Raw genomic sequence first — 22,254 nt, forward strand, 5'->3', positions numbered from 1 at the left:
GATGCAGTGATCATACAATTATATAAAAATATGCATTTTCTTCCCCTCGGGATCACAATGCTGAAAATATATCTGGCATAAATATTGGACCAATACAAACCCCCAATAATCACAACTGACTACCAGCCCCAAAAAGTGTGGTTGGTTCCTTTTGAAATTCAGCAGAGCTGACTTCAGATGAGACATATATTTGACGTCTCTCAAGCTCAGGGTATTCCAATCCCAGGCTTTTCATCTGCATACAGCAAATATACCAGTTTTAATTATCTGTCCACACCAGGAGGCCCTACTTTACTGAAGATGGAATTCTCCTCTCTCTCTACTTCCCCTCTTTTTAATTAATCCCATATTTTAAAAGTGGGGGTGGCTGTGTCCCCACTCTAGAGACCAAACAAGATATCTTAATGGATTTAATTATTTCACTATGACATTGAAAGCCAACAGCTCTCAAGAGAAAATAAACTTATATTCTACTTGTAGCTGTACTTTCAGTAAAGGTACCGTCACACATAACGAGATCGCTAGCGAGATCGCTGCTAAGTCACGGTTTCTGTGATGCAGTAGCAATCCCGTTGGCGATCTTATTATGTGTGACATCTACCAGCGATCAGGCCCCTGCTGTGAAATCTCTAGTCGTTGCAGAATGGTCCAGGCCATTTTCTTCAAAGGCGATGTCCTGCTGGGCAGGACACATCGCTGTGTTTGACACTGTGTGACAGGGTCACAGTGACTGCTGAGATCGTTATACAGGTCGCTACTGTGACCTGTATTGTTCCTGCATCGCTGGTAAGATCTGACTGTGTGACATCTCACCAGCAACCTCCAAGCAACTTACCAGCGATCCCTATCAGGTCGCATCGTTTTCGGGATCGCTGGTAAGTCGTTGTGTGTGACTGGGCCTTAAGTTAATTGTAATACTGTAATCTAACACTATTTACCTCCAGATTAACCCTATTTCTGTAGGCAAATATTGTTTTCGTAGGTGCCATCTTTCCTTTGTCTCTTCTACATGTCTGTGAGACTAAAGGCCGCTTCACACATATCGAGATCGCTAATTACATCATTGCTACGTCACAGTTTCTGTGACGAAACAAGGGCTTCACCAGCGATCTCGTTATGTTTGACACATACCAACGATCCGCCTCCTGCTGTGAGATTGTTGGTCATTGCTGAATGTCCTGGGCCATTTTTTGCTCGTTGGAGTCCTGCTGGGCAGGATGGATCTGTATGTTTGAGACCTACCAACGATCTCGTTAACGACCTAGATGAGAACTTAAAGTGTGACACGTAGGCGTGTAGTTGCGTCACCTTTTCCGCGCCCCCTCTGCACCGATTGGTTGGCGCTGAGAACAGTAAGCAAACACTCGGGAACAAAGGAGGGATGAATCCGGGTGCAGATGCAGCTTCGATCTAAAAAGCAAGCAAGCAACCGGGAACAAAGTACGAATGAATCCGGGTGGAGTCGCAGGTTCTATCCTGAACGCAAGGCTCAAAAAGGTACAAAGGATGAACAGATACAAAGTTGCCTTCTAGCCCAGCCGCCTAATCAGAACGCAGTATTGGCCATCCATCGGAGCTGAGGGATGTGTAAAAGGCGACGCATATGCACGCCTACGTGGCTTATAGCGTCAAACACTACTCCCCTATTCGAAGTCTGAATCGTTACATAGCTCCTGTGTGACAGGGTCCCAACGACCAACAAGATAGTTATACAGGTCGCTGCATCGTTACTAAAGTATTTGGGAAAATGACTGTGTGACATCTCACCAACGATTTAACAACGATCTGGAAACTGTGACGTAGTAACGATCTCGTTATGTGTGACTGGACCTTTAAAGTAATTCTCTCATTCTAGTGAAATGCTTAATTTATACAGAAATTGGTGAATCTTAATCCTATGGGCTGATTTTGGTGTCGTGCATTTTCTGATGGCTATAATGCGCTTTAGTGTAGAACAGGGCAGAGGGGAGGACAAGTATATGCATGAGTGAAGGAACCCTAGCTGTGGAGCAAGTGCAATAATTGTTTTACTGTTATGGGGTACTAAGGCATCTGGAAAAGGATTAGACAAATATATATATATACTGTATGTCTGCACCTAGTCACCTGGTGGCAGATCATCTAAGTTTGGCTCCCAAAAAATTACATCCCATGTAGTAAATACTAAAGTCTGTTCTTCCTACAGTCATGATGATGTGTATCCTATCCGTTCGTATGGGGCACTGGACTCCGGATTTAACAGTGTTGACAGCGGTGACAAGAGATGGTCTGGCAATGAGGTAAGCTTTACAACTTCAGATTTATAAGTGAAAGTAAAAGGCTGCTTCTTAGACATTAGCATATAATTCATGTTTCTACTGCTGATATTGCCAATCCTATAACCTTCCTGGATATTGTGTGTAATTACATTGTCTGATAGGGAGCAGAACAGGTTTTATTGATTTATTTCAAGCAATAGATATCTATTGCTTAATTGTTGATTTTTTTTTTATTTTTTTTTTAGTTTTAAACTTTTTTTTTTTTTATTATGCTTTATCATTCTAGCCTACAGATGATTTTACAGACGTTTCTTTTCGGACAGCTGATGCAAATAAAGAGCAGAGGTTACGACGAGATCACCAAAACCAAGATTCCCGGGGCAGTTCATTAATTGCAAACGGAGGTGGTAAGTGCTCAGAAAGTGGCAATGTCAAGTTTGATCCGCAAAAGTAATTCTAGTTACAAGCAATTCTGATATCCCTGCTGCATATTTCTCACTTTTAAAAGGCAACATGTGTCAGACACCGGCTGTAAGATTTCTGCCTTGTTTGTAGCTGATTCGGAAACTAATCTGCACAGGTGACTAGTCAGAAAGGCGTGTTCTCGGCAGCTTCTCCCTGCCCGAACCATTGACTGACTGATTTCTCACCGTATGTGTACATACGGAGAGAACTGTAAGTCATAGGCAACCAGCCTTTTCAACTAGGCCCACTGCAACGTTTCAGAGTCACACACACATGAGTGGAATCATACAGCCAGTGTTTTGTAGGTTCAGGCTTTTTTTGGGGGGGTCCATAGTGTTCATAAAGGTTTCTTTTTTTAATAGTGGAAAACGACTTGGAACAGATAGACTACATAGATAGCTCTGCCACAGAAGAAGAGGACGAAGAAGTGAGGCACTCAAGAGGAGACAGTCTAAGCTCACAATTCATGGCATATATAGAAGAGAGACGAGTGTCTCATGAGGTAAGGAAAACAGTTAAGGTATAGAATGATAACATTTAAATATTCTAGAAATCAGGCTTTATCAATAAATCATCTTCTCAGATTTGTGACATGGATCGTTTTCATTATTTTATCCCTTTTGAATGTCAGATTAGGCAAAGGAGTACTGAAATAGCCACTATTCCTTATCTGAAAGTTTAGTCCGTTAGTATCGTCCTCCCACAATGTTCTTTTTTTTTTTTTTTTTTTCTTTCCCCAGAACTCACCATTCAGACAAGCACAAGCAAGAGAGCAGCAAAAGTCTGAGGAGGCAAGAGGACAATTATACCACAGCAGGTTAGAGATCTTCAATATCAATTGTCCATTAATTTCTACAGTAAAATTGCAATACTCCAGTATTCTTGAGAATACTTGGGTACAAGATTATCGAAAATGGAAATTCATTTGCAAATGTACGCAAATATGCTTGCATGCACACGCTCGGTCATATACATGCGATCATATTCATACTTCCCTAATTGCATTCAACCATCTGATTAACACAATAGTTGTCTTCTCTGACTTATCCATTATGATGGCATTTTTTTTAACTTTATAATCTTCTCTATTTTCCAAGGCTCCGGTCCTTGGAAAATAGAGATCAAATGTGTTTAGTTTTTGCTCTTTTTGTTTATTGCTCCACCAAGCACAAAAAAGTGTTCAAACTGGAATACTCAGAGTAGCAGTAATAAAATACGAGCCACTCTGGTCCCTTTTTAACCTGTCTTCATTAAGTATTCAATGTACTAGAATTGCCTATATAGACTCTGAGCCTAAAGGCTTCCTATGTTCTCACAATAACAGTTGCACTCAAGCAAGAGGGCAAAAAAAGCTGACCGATGCAAATAGTGGACACAGGAATATGAACATGCATCACTGCTTAGAAAAAACATGAAATAAAAAATACTTATCAGATAAAAATGGCCAATATTATTTGAGCTCATTTACCGTGATGTGGTAACTAGGCTCATATAAAATTGGCCATTTTTATCTGCTAAGTATCTTGTTTCATGTTTTTTTCTAAGCAGTAATACATGTTCATATTCCTGTGTCCACTTTTTGCATCCTTCAGCTTTTTTCCCTCTTGCTTGAGTGCAACTGTTATTGTGATAGTATATATGCACCAATTCAGACCTTCAAGTTAGGAAACTGCGGCATCCATTAAAGCCTTCCTATGGGCATATATATGTATCAGTGACATCACAACACAAATGGTCCCCAGCGCCAATAGTAGTAACTTCCATCTTTTTCTGAGTGAGACCATCATGTTATGGTCACGGCAATCTCCTTGGTCTATTTTTGCTACAAGTTGAATGTTTGGGATTGAGCGTTAAAAAATTTGGCTATTTGTGAATCCGTTCATAAGAACTAGGTGCCAAGTGATTGGCTTCTGCTGAAACTTTGGGGTTTTAATTGTGTCAGATCTTGGGCCCTCTGATATGTTGATGGGCCAGTCCAATGCTGCAGAAAATGTGTACTACTTTCATTCATGTCTCATCTTACAGAACCCAAGAAGAACTGAAACGACCTGAATCTTTGAGCTTAATACAAAACAAGCAGAGGCAGCCGTCACCAAGAAGGCAATGTGACAGGTAATGCTGACTTGTGCTCCCGAAGAAGTAGATTTAGAGAGTACTGAGCCATGTCTTTTCACGACTGCTCGATGTACAAGAAAAAAATATTATATAACCGTTTTAGATTTTGAAAAAATATGCACTCTCTGCACAAGAAAGAAGCAATTATAAGGAAGGTAAATTTAATCCTCTATAAGTAAGGGTCCAGCTCACTAGATCAATTAGGGATAAGCAAAATAGTGAGTTCAAAAAGAAAAAATATTTATTATACAGCTTAACTTTTAATAATATATAAATCCATAAAAATACCCAACAAGGGCTAACCAGACACATGACACCTAGTAAAAACCAGTCCCAAAGCTTATTGCAGCACACAGAGATTATGTATAACCAGACAGTGGTCTAGTTATCAAAAGTAACACATCACAATGGTGACATTGTGTTTTCATTGTCAACAGAAAGATAGAGCTGGTGAGTGATCCAGGTTAATTAGACATTAATCTTCAACGGACAATAAGATATAATGGAACGATCTCACCTGTCCATGCTGGGCTCACATCAAAACTCCTCCGTATGGATATTCTGCAGATTATCGGCCACAATTGCATAGCAAACACCTAAAATGGCCTATAGTGTTCTGGCCCCAGGGTTCCTGGAGGAAAATCTCCCGCCCTAAGGGCTCATGTGCACGTTGCGTACTTGCATGCATTTACGCTGCGTATAGCCCTGCAGTGTAAATGCATGCGTCCTGTGAACCCAGCACAATCTATGAAGATTGTGCATGAGACGTGCGCACGTTGCTTTTATGAACGCAGTCATTTCGGTGCTAAAATTTTGACCCAAATCGGTGCGTTTATAAAATGAGCATGTGAATTATTCCGTGCGCTATGGATGCAGCTCCCACTCTGTCTATGGTGGCGGTAGCAGCCATAGCGCATGAAATCGACTTTTTTTGAACAAAAAAACTGCATCCATTATGCAGTGTTTTCTTTGTCGCTCCATTGGGAGACCCAGACAATTGGGGTGTATAGCTTCTGCCTCCGGAGGCCACACAAAGTATTACACTTTAAAAAGTGTAACCCCTCCCCTCTGCCTATACATCCTCCCGTGCATCACGGGCTCCTCAGTTTTATGCTTTGTGTGGAAGGAGGCACACATCCACTCATGCATTCTCATATTAGTTATGTCGGTTGGAAGAAAGGAGGGCCCCCACGGGGTCCCCGGCATGTTCCCTTCTCACCCCACTAAAGTCGGCGGTGCTGTTAAGGTTGAGGTACCCATTGCGGGTACAAAGGCCGGAGCCTCATGCCGTTTTCCTTCACCATCCCTTAGTGGCTCTGGGAGAAGTGGGATCCTGACCGGTCATCCATTCACTGGGACCGGACTCCCTCCGCAGCCCCTGTGGGAATCTGCTGGACAGGAGTCTATTCTTCCTCAGGGATCGGGCCCTGCAACTATAAGGTACTCTGTGTCCCCATGGGGACTGTGCATGGAGCGCCTTATTCCCGGACGCTGCAGCAGCTGCTGATTTCTGAAGACCGGCGGACTTCCGCGCCGACCGAGCCTGCTTGTCGGCCGCGGTCTTAAATTTAGTCCCCGGCTTCATCGCGGCCTAGTAGTAAAAATCCCGCCCCCGGGCCTGCCTGTCAGGGGTAAGGGCGGGACGGCCGGCCTGACGTCGGCTGTGAGGGCCGGAGCATCCTGTATGTTTCCTCCCCCCTCACTGATCACTGTGGGGACCCCAGATTCCCGCACTTTTCTAGCACCGCCCATGGCTCCACTCCTCCCCTGAGAGCTCCGGCAGCCATGTTTTTGGCATTCTGCCGGTGGAGGATTATCAGAGAAGAGCTCTGCAGCTCTGGGAGACCTAAGGCAGGGAATCTGGAGGACACACACTCACTTTTTAGCGGTCGGTAAGCCACACCGGTCACCCGGTGCTGGTCCCCCCCCAGGGTGCCGGAATAGATACGTATTATATACATATTCTGGTCGGTCGGGCTGTTTACCCCTTCCCATATACCCTCAGTGATCTCTCTCCTTGGAGACAACAGCATGTCGTCCACAAGGAGCAAAGGTGCTAAGGCACAGGGTTTTTTTGCGACCTGTACCTCTTGTGCGGCTATGTTGCCTGCGGGTTCCACCTACCCTCACTGTGAGCAATGCTCAACCCCTGTTTCGCTTGCTCAGCCGGAGCCTCGGTCACTAGTGGGCCCCTCGGCTCATGTAGACCCCCCTGCTCCCCCTGTCCAGGCGGCAGGGACAGAGTTTTGCTGCGTTTGCTGAGAAACTCTCTGAGTCACTTTCACAATCCATGGCTCAGTCTATGGACAAATGGTCTGCCAAGCTGCTAGAAGCTTTGCAGTCGAGACCGGTCCTTACACAGGCCCCGGTCCCCATTAGCTCGTCGCCTCCAGGCCCCTCTCGGTCCGCGCTGCAGCGCGCTCCCAGGTTGGGCCCTAGGTCCCACGCGGAGGATTCCTGCCCGGATCTCAGTCCCAGACCAACTAAGCGGGCTCGCTGGGAATCTTCCCCGACTTCTTCACGCTGTTCGGGTTCCCAGCCCGAGGACTCTCTGGAGGACGAGGCGGACGTCGCAGCTCAGGGCTCTGAACCTGACGTTGCTCTCAATCTTGATACACCTGAAGGGGACGCCTTAGTTAATGATCTTATCTCGTCCATTAACCAGGTGTTAGATCTGTCTCCCCCGCCTCCACCTGTAGAGGAGTCGGCTTCTCAGCAGGAGAAACACTAGTTTCGGTTCCCCAAACGTACACGGAGTGCTTTTTTCGATCACTCTAACTTCAGAGATGCTGTCCAGAAGCCCAGAGCGGTTCCGGACAAGCGCTTTACTAAGCGCCTTACTGACACACGTTACCCCTTCCCCTCTGACGTAGTTAAGGGTTGGGCTCAGTGTCCCAAGGTGGATCCTCCAGTCTCTAGATTGGCGGCTAGATCTGTGGTATCTGTTGCAGATGGTTCATCGCTAAAGGATGCCACTGACAGGCAGATAGAGCTCCTGGTGAAATCCATCTATGAAGCCACGGGCGTGTCTTTTGCCCCGGCCTTTGCAGCCGTGTGGGCACTACAAGCTATCTCAGCTTGTCTGGCTGAGATTAATGCAGTCACACGTAATTCTGCTCCGCAGGTTGCGTCTCTGACTTCTCAAGCGACAGCTTTTTCTTCCTACGCCATGAACGCAGTCCTAGACTCTGCTAGCCGTACAGCGGTGGCATCCGCTAATTCTGTGGCAGTCCGCAGGGCCATGTGGCTGCGCGAATGGAAGGCAGACTCGGCCTCCAAGAGGTTCTTAACCGGTTTGCCGTTTTCTGGTGACCGATTGTTTGGCGAACGATTGGATGAGATTATTAAGGAATCCAAGGGAAAGGACTCCTCCTTACCCCAGTCCAAACCTAAGAGACCTCAGCAACGCGATGTCACAAGGAGACTTCCTAGCATCGATCGACATCAAGGATGCTTATCTCCATGTGCCGATCGCACCCGAACATCAACGCTTCTTGCGTTTCACCATCAGGAACGAGCACCTTCAGTTCGTGGCATTGCCTTTCGGCCTGGCGACAGCCCCACGGGTGTTCACCAAAGTCATGGCATCCGTAGTGGCGGTCCTACACTCTCAGGGCCACTCGGTGATTCCCTACTTAGACGATCTCCTAGTCAGGGCACCTTCCCGGGCGGCGTGTCAACACAGCCTTACAGTCGCTCTGACGACTCTCCAGCAGTTCGGGTGGATAATCAACTTCCCAAAATCCAAGTTGACACCGACCCAATCACTGACTTACCTCGGGATGGAGTTTCATACACAGTCAGCGGTAGTCAAGCTACCGCTGGACAAACAGCTGTCCCTGCAGGCAGGGATACAATCTCTTCTTCGGGGTCAGTCATACCCCTTGAGGCGCCTCATGCACTTCCTGGGGAAGATGGTGGCAGCGATGGAGGCAGTGCCGTTCGCGCAATTCCATCTGCGGCCACTCCAATGGGAGATTCTCCGCAAATGGGACAGGAGGTCGACTTCCCTCGACAGGAACGTCTCTCTGTCCCTTGCAACCAAGAAGTCTCTTCAGTGGTGGCTCCGTCCCAATTCTCTATCGCAAGGAAGATCCTTCCTACCCCCAACCTGGGCTGTGGTCACCACGGACGCGAGCCTGTCAGGGTGGGGAGCGGTTTTCCGCCACCACAGGGCTCAGGGAACCTGGACTCCGGTAGAGTCCTCCCTTCAGATCAATGTTCTGGAGATAAGGGCGGTGTATCTAGCCTTATTGGCCTTCCATCGGTGGCTGGAGGGCAGACAGATCCGTATACAGTCGGACAACGCCACGGCCGTCGCATACATCAACCATCAGGGAGGCACGCGCAGTCGTCAGGCCTTCCAGGAAGTCAGGCGGATTCTGCAGTGGGTGGAAGCCACAGCCTCCACGATCTCCGCAGTGTACATCCCGGGCGTAGAAAACTGGGAAGCAGATTTTCTCAGTCGTCAGGGCATGGACGCGGGGGAATGGTCTCTTCACCCAGACGTGTTTCGAGAGATCTGTCGCCGCTGGGGAACGCCGGACGTCGATCTCATGGCGTCACGACACAACAACAAAGTCCCGGCCTTCATGGCACGGTCTCAGGAGCACAGAGCTCTGGCGGCGGACGCATTAGTTCAGGATTGGTCGCAGTTTCGACTGCCTTATGTGTTTCCTCCTCTGGCGATGCTGCCCAGAGTGTTACGCAAGATCAGGTCCGACTGTCGTCGCGCCATTCTCGTCGCTCCAGATTGGCCGAGGCGATCGTGGTACCCGGATCTGTGGCATCTCACGGTGGGTCAACTGTGGGCGCTTCCAGACCGCCCAGACTTGCTGTCACAAGGGCCGTTTTTCCATCTGAATTCTGTGGCCCTCAACCTGACTGTGTGGCCATTGAGTCCTGGCTCCTAGCGTCTTCAGGATTATCTCAGGATGTCATTGCCACTATGAGACAGGCCAGGAAACCAACGTCCGCCAAGATCTATCGGGTTAAATGCTGCGCTAAAAACCACAATCCAAAGATATATCGTGAATTCCTTTTCTTTATTTTCACAGGTCAACGCGTTTCAAAGGCATCTCCACCTTCTTCATCAGGACAAAAGTCAGAAAGAAAGGAACAGCATAACACATGCTGCATGCAGAGGATATATATATATATCCAACTGAAGTAGCCACGTTTACAGAGTTGACGTCAGCTGGCTGATGACTAAGAGTCACATGGGGAAGGCAGGAACATACAGACAAAAAGAGAACAAAGAGAAAAAAAAAACAAAAAAAAAAAAAAAAAAACAACACACCTATGGGGGAAGTGTTATTTGTGAAAATGAAAAATCATGGTAGAACATTATAATCGTCCTTTGAAAATAATGTTATAAGGGGCAATAAACCGACTGGTGCCAGAAAAACCATATAGGGTTATAAAGAGTGATTTATGAAAATCATATTTAAAAATTGATTATTTATTTTTATTATTCACCAAGAAGGGGATTGTATGGAAAAAAAGGTGAGTGTAAAAGGGAACAATAATAGTTTCAAAGAATGTAAATGGGTCCTCACAAAACATTTGTAATAGTCTTGGAGGGCCAGAAAAAGGCAAAAATCACTGGATGGAAAGGTAATAAAAAACAAAAAAAAACAAAAAACACTTTTTTTTTTTTTTTTTTTCTTTTCTGTTTGTCGAACGCGAGGATACTGTAGCAGAGTGATAGGGAAAAAGACCTGTGCTGTGAAGGAGGTGACGAGAGTTCAACAGCGTGAGAAAAAATGTACTGCGCATGCGTGAAGCACCGCTGCAGCGAGAACCCGCGGGGAAAGGTGAAATAAGTTCATAGCGCGGGAAAAAAAAAAAAAACTATTTGCGCGTGTGCGGGACTCTGTCTAAGAAGGAGCCATCCTAAAATGGGTTGTAGTGAGTTCATGGTGTAAAAGAGGGGGAAAAAAAGGGGGGAGGGGAGGGGAGAAATTAGAAAGGCTGTTACTATATATTTTTATGATTTTTTATTTTTCCCTTAATAATAATGTATCAGGTTAATTTATGCTTTTTTAATCTTCAACGCGTCTCATTTTATTTCATTTTATAATATTTATTCAGATATCAATTTTTGACTCTCTTCATATGTATACACAATATTTGTCTTTCTCCTTCATTGTTGTGTTGTAGCTGTCATTTTCTACATTTATAACTCCATATGTTCTTTTTTCCTAAATATAAACCTGCAGGGTTTGGTTTTTTTTTTTTTTTTTTCCCTTCATCATTATCAGCCTTTCTAATTTCTCCCCTCCCCTCCCCCCTTTTTTTCCCCCTCTTTTACACCATGAACTCACTACAACCCATTTTAGGATGGCTCCTTCTTAGACAGAGTCCCGCACACGCGCAAATAGTTTTTTTTTTTTTTTTTTTTTTCCCGCGCTATGAACTTTTTTCACCTTTCCCCGCGGGTTCTCGCTGCAGCGGTGCTTCACGCATGCGCAGTACATTTTTTCTCACGCTGTTGAACTCTCGTCACCTCCTTCACAGCACAGGTCTTTTTCCCTATCACTCTGCTACAGTATCCTCGCGTTCGACAAACAGAAAAGAAAAAAAAAAAAAAAAAAAAAAAAAAGTGTTTTTTGTTTTTTTTTGTTTTTTATTACCTTTCCATCCAGTGATTTTTGCCTTTTTCTGGCCCTCCAAGACTATTACAAATGTTTTGTGAGGACCCATTTACATTCTTTGAAACTATTATTGTTCCCTTTTACACTCACCTTTTTTTCCATACAATCCCCTTCTTGGTGAATAATAAAAATAAATAATCAATTTTTAAATATGATTTTCATAAATCACTCTTTATAACCCTATATGGTTTTTCTGGCACCAGTCGGTTTATTGCCCCTTATAACATTATTTTCAAAGGACGATTATAATGTTCTACCATGATTTTTCATTTTCACAAATAACACTTCCCCCATAGGTGTGTTTTTTTTTTTTTTTTTTTTTTTTTTTTTTTCTCTTTGTTCTCTTTTTGTCTGTATGTTCCTGCCTTCCCCATGTGACTCTTAGTCATCAGCCAGCTGACGTCAACTCTGTAAACGTGGCTACTTCAGTTGGATATATATATATATCCTCTGCATGCAGCATGTGTTATGCTGTTCCTTTCTTTCTGACTTTTGTCCTGATGAAGAAGGTGGAGATGCCTTTGAAACGCGTTGACCTGTGAAAATAAAGAAAAGGAATTCACGATATATCTTTGGATTGTGGTTTTTAGCGCAGCATTTAACCCGATTTCTTTTGATCATCCCCCATCCTGTTGCAATATCGGGGCTGCAGCTGACCACTTTTGTATTCATTTATTCCATGCTGACAAGGAGTTGTGCCTGTCACAACTGAAGCAGGTGAGTACCTGTCCTATTCCCTGCACCTATATCTATCGGTTAAAACCCTATGTGCGCTTTCTTTCCACAGTTTTTGCTATCCGCCAAGATCTATTACAGATCTTGGCGGATCTTCTTATCCTGGTGCTCTGATAATGGTTTTTCTCCCTGGCCGTTTGCCTTACCCACTTTTCTTTCATTCCTTCAATCCGGAATGGACAAGGGTTTGTCTCTCGGCTCTCTCAAGGGACAAGTATTGGCGCTCTCCGTATTTTTTCAAAAGCGCCTGGCCAGGCTTCCGCAGGTCCGCACGTTCCTGCAGGGAGTTTGCCACATAGTCCCACCATACAAGCGTCCGCTGGAACCCTGGGACCTTAATAGGGTGCTAACGGATCTTCAGAAACCACCTTTCGAGCCGCTGCGGGATGTTTCTTTATCACGTCTTTCGCAGAAGGTGGCATTTCTAGTGGCAGTTACATCACTCCGAAGAGTGTCGGAGCTTGCAGCGCTGTCATGCAAAGACCCCTTCCTGGTTTTTCACCAGGATAAGGTGGTTCTGCGTCCTGTCCCGGAATTTCTCCCTAAGGTGGTATCCCCTTTTCATCTCAATCAGGATATCTCCTTACCTTCATTTTGCCCTCATCCAATTCACAAATATGAAAAGGATTTGCACTCATTAGATCTAGTGAGAGCACTCCGGCTCTACGTGTCTCGCACGGCACCCCTGCGCCGTTCAGATGCGCTCTTTGTCCTTGTCGCTGGCCAGCGTAAGAGTTCGCAGGCTTCCAAGTCAACCTTGGCTCGGTGGATCAAGGAACCGATTCTTGAAGCCTACCGTTCTTCTGGGCTTCCGATTCCTTCAGGGCTGAAAGCCCATTCTACCAGAGCCGTGGGTGCGTCCTGGGCATTGCGGCACCGGGCTACGGCTCAGCAGGTGTGTCAGGCAGCTACCTGGTCTAGTCTGCACACTTTCACAAAACACTATCAGGTGCATACCTATGCTTCGGCAGACGCCAGTCTAGGTAGGCGAGTCCTTCAGGCGGCAGTTGCCCACCTGTAAGAGGGGGCCGTTTTCGGCTCTTTTTATCGAGGTATTCTTTTACCCACCCAGGGACTGCTTTTGGACGTCCCAATTGTCTGGGTCTCCCAATGGAGCGACAAAGAAGAAGGGAATTTTGTTTACTTACCGTAAATTCCTTTTCTTCTAGCTCCTATTGGGAGACCCAGCACCCGCCCCTGTTCCATTCGGGCTGGTTGTTCTTTTGTGTACACATGTTGTTCATGTTGAATTGTTCTTTTGGTTCATGGTTTTCAGTTCTCCGAACATCCTTCGGATTGAATTTACCTTAGACCAATTTATAAGTTTCCTCCTTCCTGCTTTTGCACCAAAACTGAGGAGCCCGTGATGCACGGGAGGGTGTATAGGCAGAGGGGAGGGTTACACTTTTTAAAGTGTAATACTTTGTGTGGCCTCCGGAGGCAGAAGCTATACACCCAATTGTCTGGGTCTCCCAATAGGAGCTAGAAGAAAAGGAATTTACGGTAAGTAAACAAAATTCCCTTCTTTTGCAGCGATTTGACACGAACATGTGCTGTCAAATCGCTGCAGAATATTCAGCAGTTACGTGCGCATGAGCCATAACAAGGGCAGTCCACAGCCAAGCCCTCAACCAGCAATGCCCCTGGACTGACCCTATCATGAGCCTCTCAGCACAAGTGTTGAATCTCGTAAACTATTTCAAAGACCATAGTATAGACAAGATGCTGTCATGATTTTTAGAAGCCATTTTATTTGAGTGGCACACCTATGATCAGATGCATAAGAAGGTTGGGCTATTTGAAGGCTGTAGCCTTTCCTAAGGAGATAACTTTTCATGTTGCATTTGAAAGTTTTAATTGTGGAGACAATCGATGTGTTGAGGCATTGAATTCCAGTTGATGGGAGATGCCCAGGAAAACTTATCAGTTGAGCGAGGAACATATGAGGGCAGTGGAGGTCTTGGGAGGGTTATTATCTAGAAAATAGGTCAGATAAGTATGGAGGAGACAGATTCTAGACAGCCTTGTAACTCCTTGTTAAACTGGAATCCCTGGGAATTATGATTGTAGTTTGTCAGAACCTTTATATGAAGCGTTCAGTGTTACTTCATATAGCTAGACGTTTTCTATTAGCTGGGATGACTCTTATATGGAAAATCCTTGAGAAGCTCTTCACCATTTTAACCTCAGGATCAGTAATGAATTCCAGGGTTTGGACCCCAATTATAAGGCTTACCTTAGCTTTACTTGCTTACCTCTGATATGCAGCTGTGTATTGGAAAATATGTTGGTGGTATATTAGAGAATATTTTAACATTGTTAAAATACCCACTTGAATTATTTTCTTTTTTTACTTTTAGATCCCACGTAGATGCAACATATCTTTTATCTTTTGCAAATATACCAAACCAGGTAATGTTTAGAGAAAGCATCGAGTAGTTTGTCGAATGAATAAATGAATCTGCTAACATTTTATCCTCTTAATGCTTTCTGTGTTAGCATCTTTTTATTTTGTTTTACCTTTTGTAGGATATAAAAAAAGCAATACACATTTTTTATTTTGCCTCTAAATTTTCCTTTTTCTGCGTCTAGACAAAGATAGACAGACATAGAAGAGATATATTAGAAAACACCAGGAGGGAGGCGCAACTGGCAGCTCAGCAGTATGAAGATGAAAGGATAAGGGACAGATTTGCACATTCAAATTCTTTAAAGGTAAATGTCAATGTATATTTCACACAGGCACACAGGTGGGACGGAGGAGTGAAAAAGTGACACATTTTAAAAGTATAATGTGTTGTTAATCTATTTTTTTTTATTTTTAGATCTGTACGAATACATGTGTATGTACAATATTTTTATGACATAGACACACTTTTCTTCTGTCAAAACTTGGGAGGAAAACTGGGGTTGTTTCTTATTCCGAAATGTACCTTGCTCGCTGTGGGGGAGATGGAGGGGCAGTAGTGGGTCAGCGTTGCAGGAGCAGGTCTCTGTTGCATGAAGTCAGCAACGGCAGGAGTGGGACAATCACTTGTGTCCCCCATTAAAGGGATATGAATAGGCACTGCTCCCCACGCATATAATCCCACCCACCTCTCAGAAGCAAAGTAAGTGATAGTTAAAATATTCAATCTTTCTTTGTCGCTCCATTGGGAGACCCAGACAATTGGGGTGTATAGCTTCTGCCTCCGGAGGCCACACAAAGTATTACACTAAAAGTGTAAAGCCCCTCCCCTTCTGCCTATACACCCCCCGTGCATCACGGGCTCCTCAGTTTTCATGCTTTGTGCGAAGGAGGCTGACATCCACGCATAGCTCCACATCTTAGTCAGCAGCAGCTGCTGACTAGGTCGGATGGAAGAAAAGAGGGCCCATAATAGGGCCCCCAGCATGCTCCCTTCTCACCCCACTGTGTCGGCGGTGTGGTTAAGGTTGAGGTACCCGTTGCGGGTACATAGGCAGGAGCCACATGCTGTTTTCCTTCCCCATCCCTTAATGGGCTCTGGGTGAAGTGGGATCCTAATCGGTCTCCAGGCACTGGGACCGTGCTCCCTCCGCAGCCCCTGGGGAATCTGCTGGACAGGAGCAGGGTATCATCAGGGACAAGGCCCTGCTACTGAGAGGTACTCTGTGTCCCCGTGGGGACCGCGCATGGAGCGCTTGTGCCATATACACTGCAGCTCTGCTGGGTGTGTTAGTGCGCCGGGGACTACCGCGCCGGCCGCGCTTATATGCCGGCCGCGCTTATAACTTTAGTCCCCGGCTTTTGCGGCCTAGTATCGCATATTCCCGCCCCCAGGCCTGCCAGTCAGGGGAAGGGCGGGACGCTGCACAGGACGTCAGCGCTGAGGGCTGGAGCATACTTTGTATCCTCCTCTGCCCTCATTCAGCACAGTGGGGCTCCAGATTCCCGCACTTTCTCGGGCACGCCCACGGCCCCCTCCTCCCCACAGAACGCCGGCAGCCATTCCTGTCAGCACTTATGACGCTGGAGAGGAGAGACAACAGGCTCTGGGAGGCCCAGGCAGGGAATCTGGTGATCACACAACCGCTTTGAGCGGTCGGTAAGCAGCACCTGAGGTGCTGGCCCCACTGAGCGCCGAAGTGTACATATATATATATGCTTATATGCTATACATTTACACTGTACGGTCGCACTGTTGATTTTTGGCTATATACCCTCCTGGATTGTACTCAGAGGAGACAACAGCATGTCGTCCGCAAAAAGCAAGGGTGCCAAAGCACAGGCTTACTTTGCAACCTGTACCTCATGTGCGGCTATACTACCGGCAGGTTCCACTGACCCTCATTGTGTGCAATACTCGGCCCCTGTGGCACTTACTCAGCCGGAGCCTCTGCTACTGGTGGCCCAGGTGGAACCACCTGCTACCACTGTCCAGGTGACAGGGACGGAGTTTGCAGTATTTGCTGACAAACTGTCTGAGAGTATGGATAAATGGTCTGCTAGGATACTAGAAGCCTTACAGTCCAGACCGGTGACTCAGGCCCCGGGCACTGTTCAATCATGGACCCCAGGCCCCCCTCAATTGGAGCATCAAAGTGCTCCTGGAGTGACCCATAGGTCCCAGGGTGAGGTCTCTGACACAGACCGCAGTCCCAGGCCGCCTAAGCGGGCTCGCTGGGAAATTCCCTCGACTTCTTCACACTGTTCGGGGTCTCAGCAGGAGGACTCTCTGGAAGATGAAGCGGAGGTAGCAGATCAGGATTCTGATCCTGAGGCCGCTCTCAACCTAGATACACCTGATGGTGATGCCATAGTGATTGACTTTATAGCGACCATCAATCAGGTGTTGGATATTTCTCCACCAGCTCCTACAATTGAGGAGTCAGCTTCTCAGCAGGAGAAATTCCGTTTCAGGTCTCCCAAGCGTACATTGAGTATGTTTCTAGATCACTCTGACTTCAGAGAGGCAGTCCAGAAACACCGAGCTTGTCCAGATAAGCGTTTTTCCAAGCGCCTTAAGGATACACGTTATCCATTCCCCCCTGACGTTGTCAAGGGCTGGGCTCAGTGTCCTAAGGTGGATCCTCCTGTCTCCAGACTGGCGGCTAGATCCATAGTTGCAGTGGAAGATGGGGCTTCACTCAAAGATGCCACTGACAGACAGATGGAGCTCTGGTTGAAATCCATCTATGAGGCTATCGGCGCGTCTTTTGCTCCAGCATTTGCAGCCGTATGGGCACTCCAAGCTATCTCAGCTTGTCATGCGCAGATTAATGCAGTCACACGTACATCTGCTCCGCAAGTGGTGTCCTTAACCTCTCAAGCGTCGGCGTTTGCGTCCTACGCCATTAATGCTGTCCTGGACTCTGCGAGCCGCACGGCGGTAGCATCCGCCAATTCGGTGGTAGTCCGCAGGGCCATGTGGCTACGTGAATGGAAGGCAGACTCTGCTTCCAAAAAGTTCTTAACCGGTTTGCCATTTTCTGGCGACCGCCTGTTTGGTGAGCGATTGGATGAAATCATTAAACAATCCAAGGGAAAGGACTCATCCTTACCCCAGTCCAAACCTAACAGACCTCAACCACGGAAGGTACAATCGAGGTTTCGGTCCTTTCTGCCCGCGGGCAGGTCTCAGTTCTCCTCGTCCAAAAGGCCTCAGAAGGATCAGAGGAACTCCGATTCATGGCGGTCTAAGTCACGTCCTAAAAAGACCGCCGGAGGAACCGCTCCCAAAGCGGCCTCCTCATGACTTTCGGCCTCCTCACACCGCATCCTCGGTCGGTGGCAGGCTTTCCCGCTTTTGCGACGCCTGGCTGCCACAGGTAAAAGACCGATGGGTGAGAGACATTCTATCCCACGGTTACAGGATAGAGTTCAGTCTCGTCCTCCGACTCGATTTTTCAGAACATCTCCGCCCCCCGAGAGAGCCGATGCTCTTCTTCAGGCGGTGTGCACTCTGAAGGCGGAAGGAGTGGTGATCCCTGTTCCTCTTCAGCAACAGGGTCACGGTTTTTACTCCAACCTGTTTGTGGTGCCAAAAAAGGACGGATCCTTCCGTCCTGTTCTGGACCTAAAACTGCTCAACAAACACGTAAAAACCAGGCGGTTCCGGATGGAATCGTTCCGCTCCGTCATCGCCTCAATGTCCCAAGGAGACTTCCTGGCATCAATCGACATCAAAGATGCTTATCTCCACGTACCGATTGCACCAGAGCATCAGCGCTTCCTGCGCTTCGCCATAGGGGACGAACACCTTCAGTTCGTGGCACTGCCTTTTGGCCTGGTGACAGCCCCACGGGTCTTCACCAAGGTCATGGCAGCAGTGGTAGCAGTCCTACACTCTCAGGGACACTCGGTGATCCCTTACTTAGACGATCTGCTTGTCAAGGCACCCTCTCAAGTGGCATGCCAACACAGCCTGAACATTGCTCTGGAGACTCTCCAGAGTTTCGGGTGGATCATCAATTTTCCAAAGTCAAATCTGACACCGGCCCAATCACTGACATATCTTGGCATGGAGTTTCATACTCTCTCAGCGATAGTGAAGCTTCCGCTGGACAAACAGCGTTCACTACAGACAGGGGTGCAATCTCTCCTTCAAGGCCAGTCACACCCCCTGAGGCGCCTCATGCACTTCCTAGGGAAGATGGTAGCAGCAATGGAGGCAGTTCCTTTTGCGCAGTTTCATCTGCGTCCACTTCAATGGGACATTCTCCGCAAATGGGACAGGAAGTCGACGTCCCTCGACAGGAACGTCTCCCTTTCACGGGCAGCCAAGGCCTCCCTTCAGTGGTGGCTTCTTCCCACTTCTCTGTCGAAGGGGAAATCCTTCCTTCCCCCGTCATGGGCTGTGGTCACGACGGACGCGAGCCTGTCAGGGTGGGGAGCGGTCTTTCTCCACCACAGGGCTCAGGGAACCTGGACTCCGACAGAGTCCTCCCTTCAGATCAATGTTCTGGAGATAAGGGCAGTGTACCTAGCCCTAAAGGCGTTCCAGCCGTGGCTGGAAGGCAAGCAGATCCGAATTCAGTCGGACAACTCCACAGCGGTTGCATACATCAACCACCAAGGAGGAACACGCAGTCGGCAAGCCTTCCAGGAAGTCCGGCGGATTCTGATGTGGGTGGAAGCCACGGCCTCCACCATATCCGCAGTTCACATCCCGGGCGTAGAAAACTGGGAAGCAGACTTTCTCAGTCGCCAGGGCATGGACGCAGGGGAATGGTCCCTTCACCCGGACATGTTTCAGGAGATCTGTTGCCGCTGAGGGATGCCGGACGTCGACCTAATGGCGTCACGGCACAACAACAAGGTCCCGACATTCATGGCACGGTCTCAAGATCACAGAGCTCTGGCGGCAGACGCCTTAGTTCAGGATTGGTCGCAGTTTCAACTCCCTTATGTGTTTCCTCCTCTGGCACTGTTGCCCAGAGTGTTACGCAAGATCAGGTCCGACTGCCGCCGCGCCATCCTCGTCGCTCCAGACTGGCCAAGGAGGTCGTGGTACCCAGATCTGTGGCATCTCATGGTGGGTCAACCGTGGGCACTACCAGACCGACCAGACTTGCTGTCCCAAGGGCCGTTTTTCCATCTGAATTCTGCGGCCCTCAACCTGACTGTGTGGCCATTGAGTCCTGGATCCTAGCGTCTTCAGGGTTATCTCAAGAGGTCATTGCCACTATGAGACAGGCTAGGAAACCAACGTCCGCCAAGATCTACCACAGGACGTGGAGGATATTCCTATCTTGGTGCTCTGATCAGGGGTTTTCTCCCTGGCCATTTGCCTTGCCCACTTTTCTTTCCTTCCTTCAATCCGGATTGGAAAAAGGGTTGTCGCTCGGCTCTCTTAAGGGACAAGTCTCAGCGCTCTCTGTGTTTTTTCAGAAGCGCCTGGCCAGACTTCCACAGGTACGCACGTTCCTGCAGGGGGTTTGTCACATAGTCCCTCCTTACAAGCGGCCGTTAGAACCCTGGGATCTGAACAGTGTGCTGATGGCTCTTCAGAAACCACCTTTCGAGCCAATGAAGGATATTTCTCTCTCACGCCTTTCACAGAAAGTGGTCTTCCTAGTAGCAGTCACATCACTTCGGAGAGTGTCTGAGCTAGCAGCGCTGTCATGCAAAGCCCCTTTCCTGGTGTTTCACCAGGACAAGGTGGTTCTGCGTCCGGTTCCGGAATTTCTCCCTAAGGTGGTATCCCCCTTTCATCTCAATCAGGATATCTCCTTACCCTCTTTTTGTCCTCATCCTGTTCACCAGTGTGAAAAGGATTTGCACTTGTTAGATCTGGTGAGAGCACTCAGACTCTACATTTCCCGTACGGCGCCGCTCGGATGCACTCTTTGTCCTTGTCGCTGGCCAGCGTAAAGGGTCACAAGCTTCCAAATCAACCCTGGCTCGGTGGATCAAGGAACCAATTCTCGAAGCTTACCGATCTTCTGGGCTTCCGGTTCCCTCAGGGCTGAAAGCCCATTCTACCAGAGCCGTGGGTGCGTCCTGGGCTTTGCGGCACCAGGCTACGGCTCAGCAGGTGTGTCAGGCGGCTACCTGGTCGAGCCTGCACACTTTCACGAAACACTATCAGGTGCATACCTATGCTTCGGCAGATGCCAGCCTAGGTAGGCGAGTCCTTCAGGCGGCAGTTGCCCACCTGTAGGAAAGGGCCGTTTTACGGCTCTATTACGAGGTATTATTTTACCCACCCAGGGACTGCTTTTGGACGTCCCAATTGTCTGGGTCTCCCAATGGAGCGACAAAGAAGAAGGGAATTTTGTTTACTTACCGTAAATTCCTTTTCTTCTAGCTCCTATTGGGAGACCCAGCACCCGCCCCTGTTCCCTTCGGGCTGTTGTTCTTTGTATACACATGTTGTTCATGTTGAATGGTTTCAGTTCTCCGAAATTCCTTCGGATTGAATTTACTTTAAACCAATTTATAACTTTTCCTCCTTCTTGCTTTTGCACCAAAACTGAGGAGCCCGTGATGCACGGGGGGTGTATAGGCAGAAGGGGAGGGGCTTTACACTTTTAGTGTAATACTTTGTGTGGCCTCCGGAGGCAGAAGCTATACACCCCAATTGTCTGGGTCTCCCAATAGGAGCTAGAAGAAAAGGAATTTACGGTAAGTAAACAAAATTCCCTTCTTTACTATCACTGATGCCAGCGCTGAGAGGTGGACGGGTTATGGTCGTGCGGAGCAGTGAATATTCATTTTGGATTAACATCTGCTTGGTCTGTAGCGGACATCGGCGTCTGTGACTGGGGGCACATGACAGTGGCGTCATGCGCTGCCCATCACACACCAAAGTCGCTTGCCGACATCAGAAGAGGATGCCGCGCGCCGGAGGAGCAGATGGGAAGTGTGTAGAATCGTTTATTTTTTTGTTTGTGTTATAAAAAAAAAAGTAATAACTTGAGGCATACCATGATGAGCCAATGCTGGGGGACATCTACACCAGGATGGGGGACATGTATACTAGCATGGGGCTGAGGCTGGGGGACATTAGTACAGAATTGGCGAACATTATCCCCATGACAGTGTCACCAGCAGATTCCCCCCATAAGTGTGTTATAACCACATTTCTGCTTCTAAATTTTTGTCCCTATTTTCCTCCTCTAAATTCTAAGTGCATCTTATACTCCAAAAAATACGGAATATATGTCTATGCTGACCAATGATGTCCCAAATGTGCTCGAAGGGAGACAAGCCCGTAGATGCTGCAAACTATAATAGCATGTTTAGGCTACTCAGGCTGCTCACAGTAGCACCAGCAACATTTGGCCTGGCATTGTCGTGTTGAAAAATATGCAAATCTTTGGACACTTTGGAGAACTAGCCGTACTTCTGGTTCTACCTGGAAATCAATATAACACTAAGCTGTTAGTGTACCTGGAAGGAAGACTATAAGAGTCTGTCTACTGTACATTATTCCACTCTAAACCATCATCCCTGGAGTGGGACTGGAGTGATGTTTCATTACCGTAAATCGGTTGGTGGCAGCGAATTGTGCCAAGGATTATTGTGGGGAGGCCAGTGAGATTCGGGGAGATTTTATATA

The 22,254-nt window shown here is 47.4% G+C and overlaps 1 protein-coding gene across 5 annotated transcripts in view; it reads left to right on the forward strand.

Annotated features, from left to right (window-relative positions):
- LRCH3 (leucine rich repeats and calponin homology domain containing 3) overlaps nt 1-22,254 on the forward strand; it is a 143,293-nt gene that overhangs the window by 57,109 nt on the left and 63,930 nt on the right. For all 5 annotated transcript variants that reach the window (XM_075340389.1, XM_075340386.1, XM_075340388.1 and 2 more), the window contains exons 7-13: nt 2,186-2,279; nt 2,545-2,665; nt 3,086-3,225; nt 3,464-3,540; nt 4,749-4,835; nt 14,590-14,641; nt 14,822-14,944. In XM_075340389.1, the coding sequence (XP_075196504.1) occupies nt 2,186-2,279; nt 2,545-2,665; nt 3,086-3,225; nt 3,464-3,540; nt 4,749-4,835; nt 14,590-14,641; nt 14,822-14,944 (694 nt within the window). The remainder of the gene's footprint in view (nt 1-2,185; nt 2,280-2,544; nt 2,666-3,085; nt 3,226-3,463; nt 3,541-4,748; nt 4,836-14,589; nt 14,642-14,821; nt 14,945-22,254) is intronic.

This window comes from Anomaloglossus baeobatrachus, chromosome 3 (genome assembly GCF_048569485.1).
Source record: "Anomaloglossus baeobatrachus isolate aAnoBae1 chromosome 3, aAnoBae1.hap1, whole genome shotgun sequence".
Classification (NCBI taxonomy): domain Eukaryota; kingdom Metazoa; phylum Chordata; class Amphibia; order Anura; family Aromobatidae; genus Anomaloglossus; species Anomaloglossus baeobatrachus.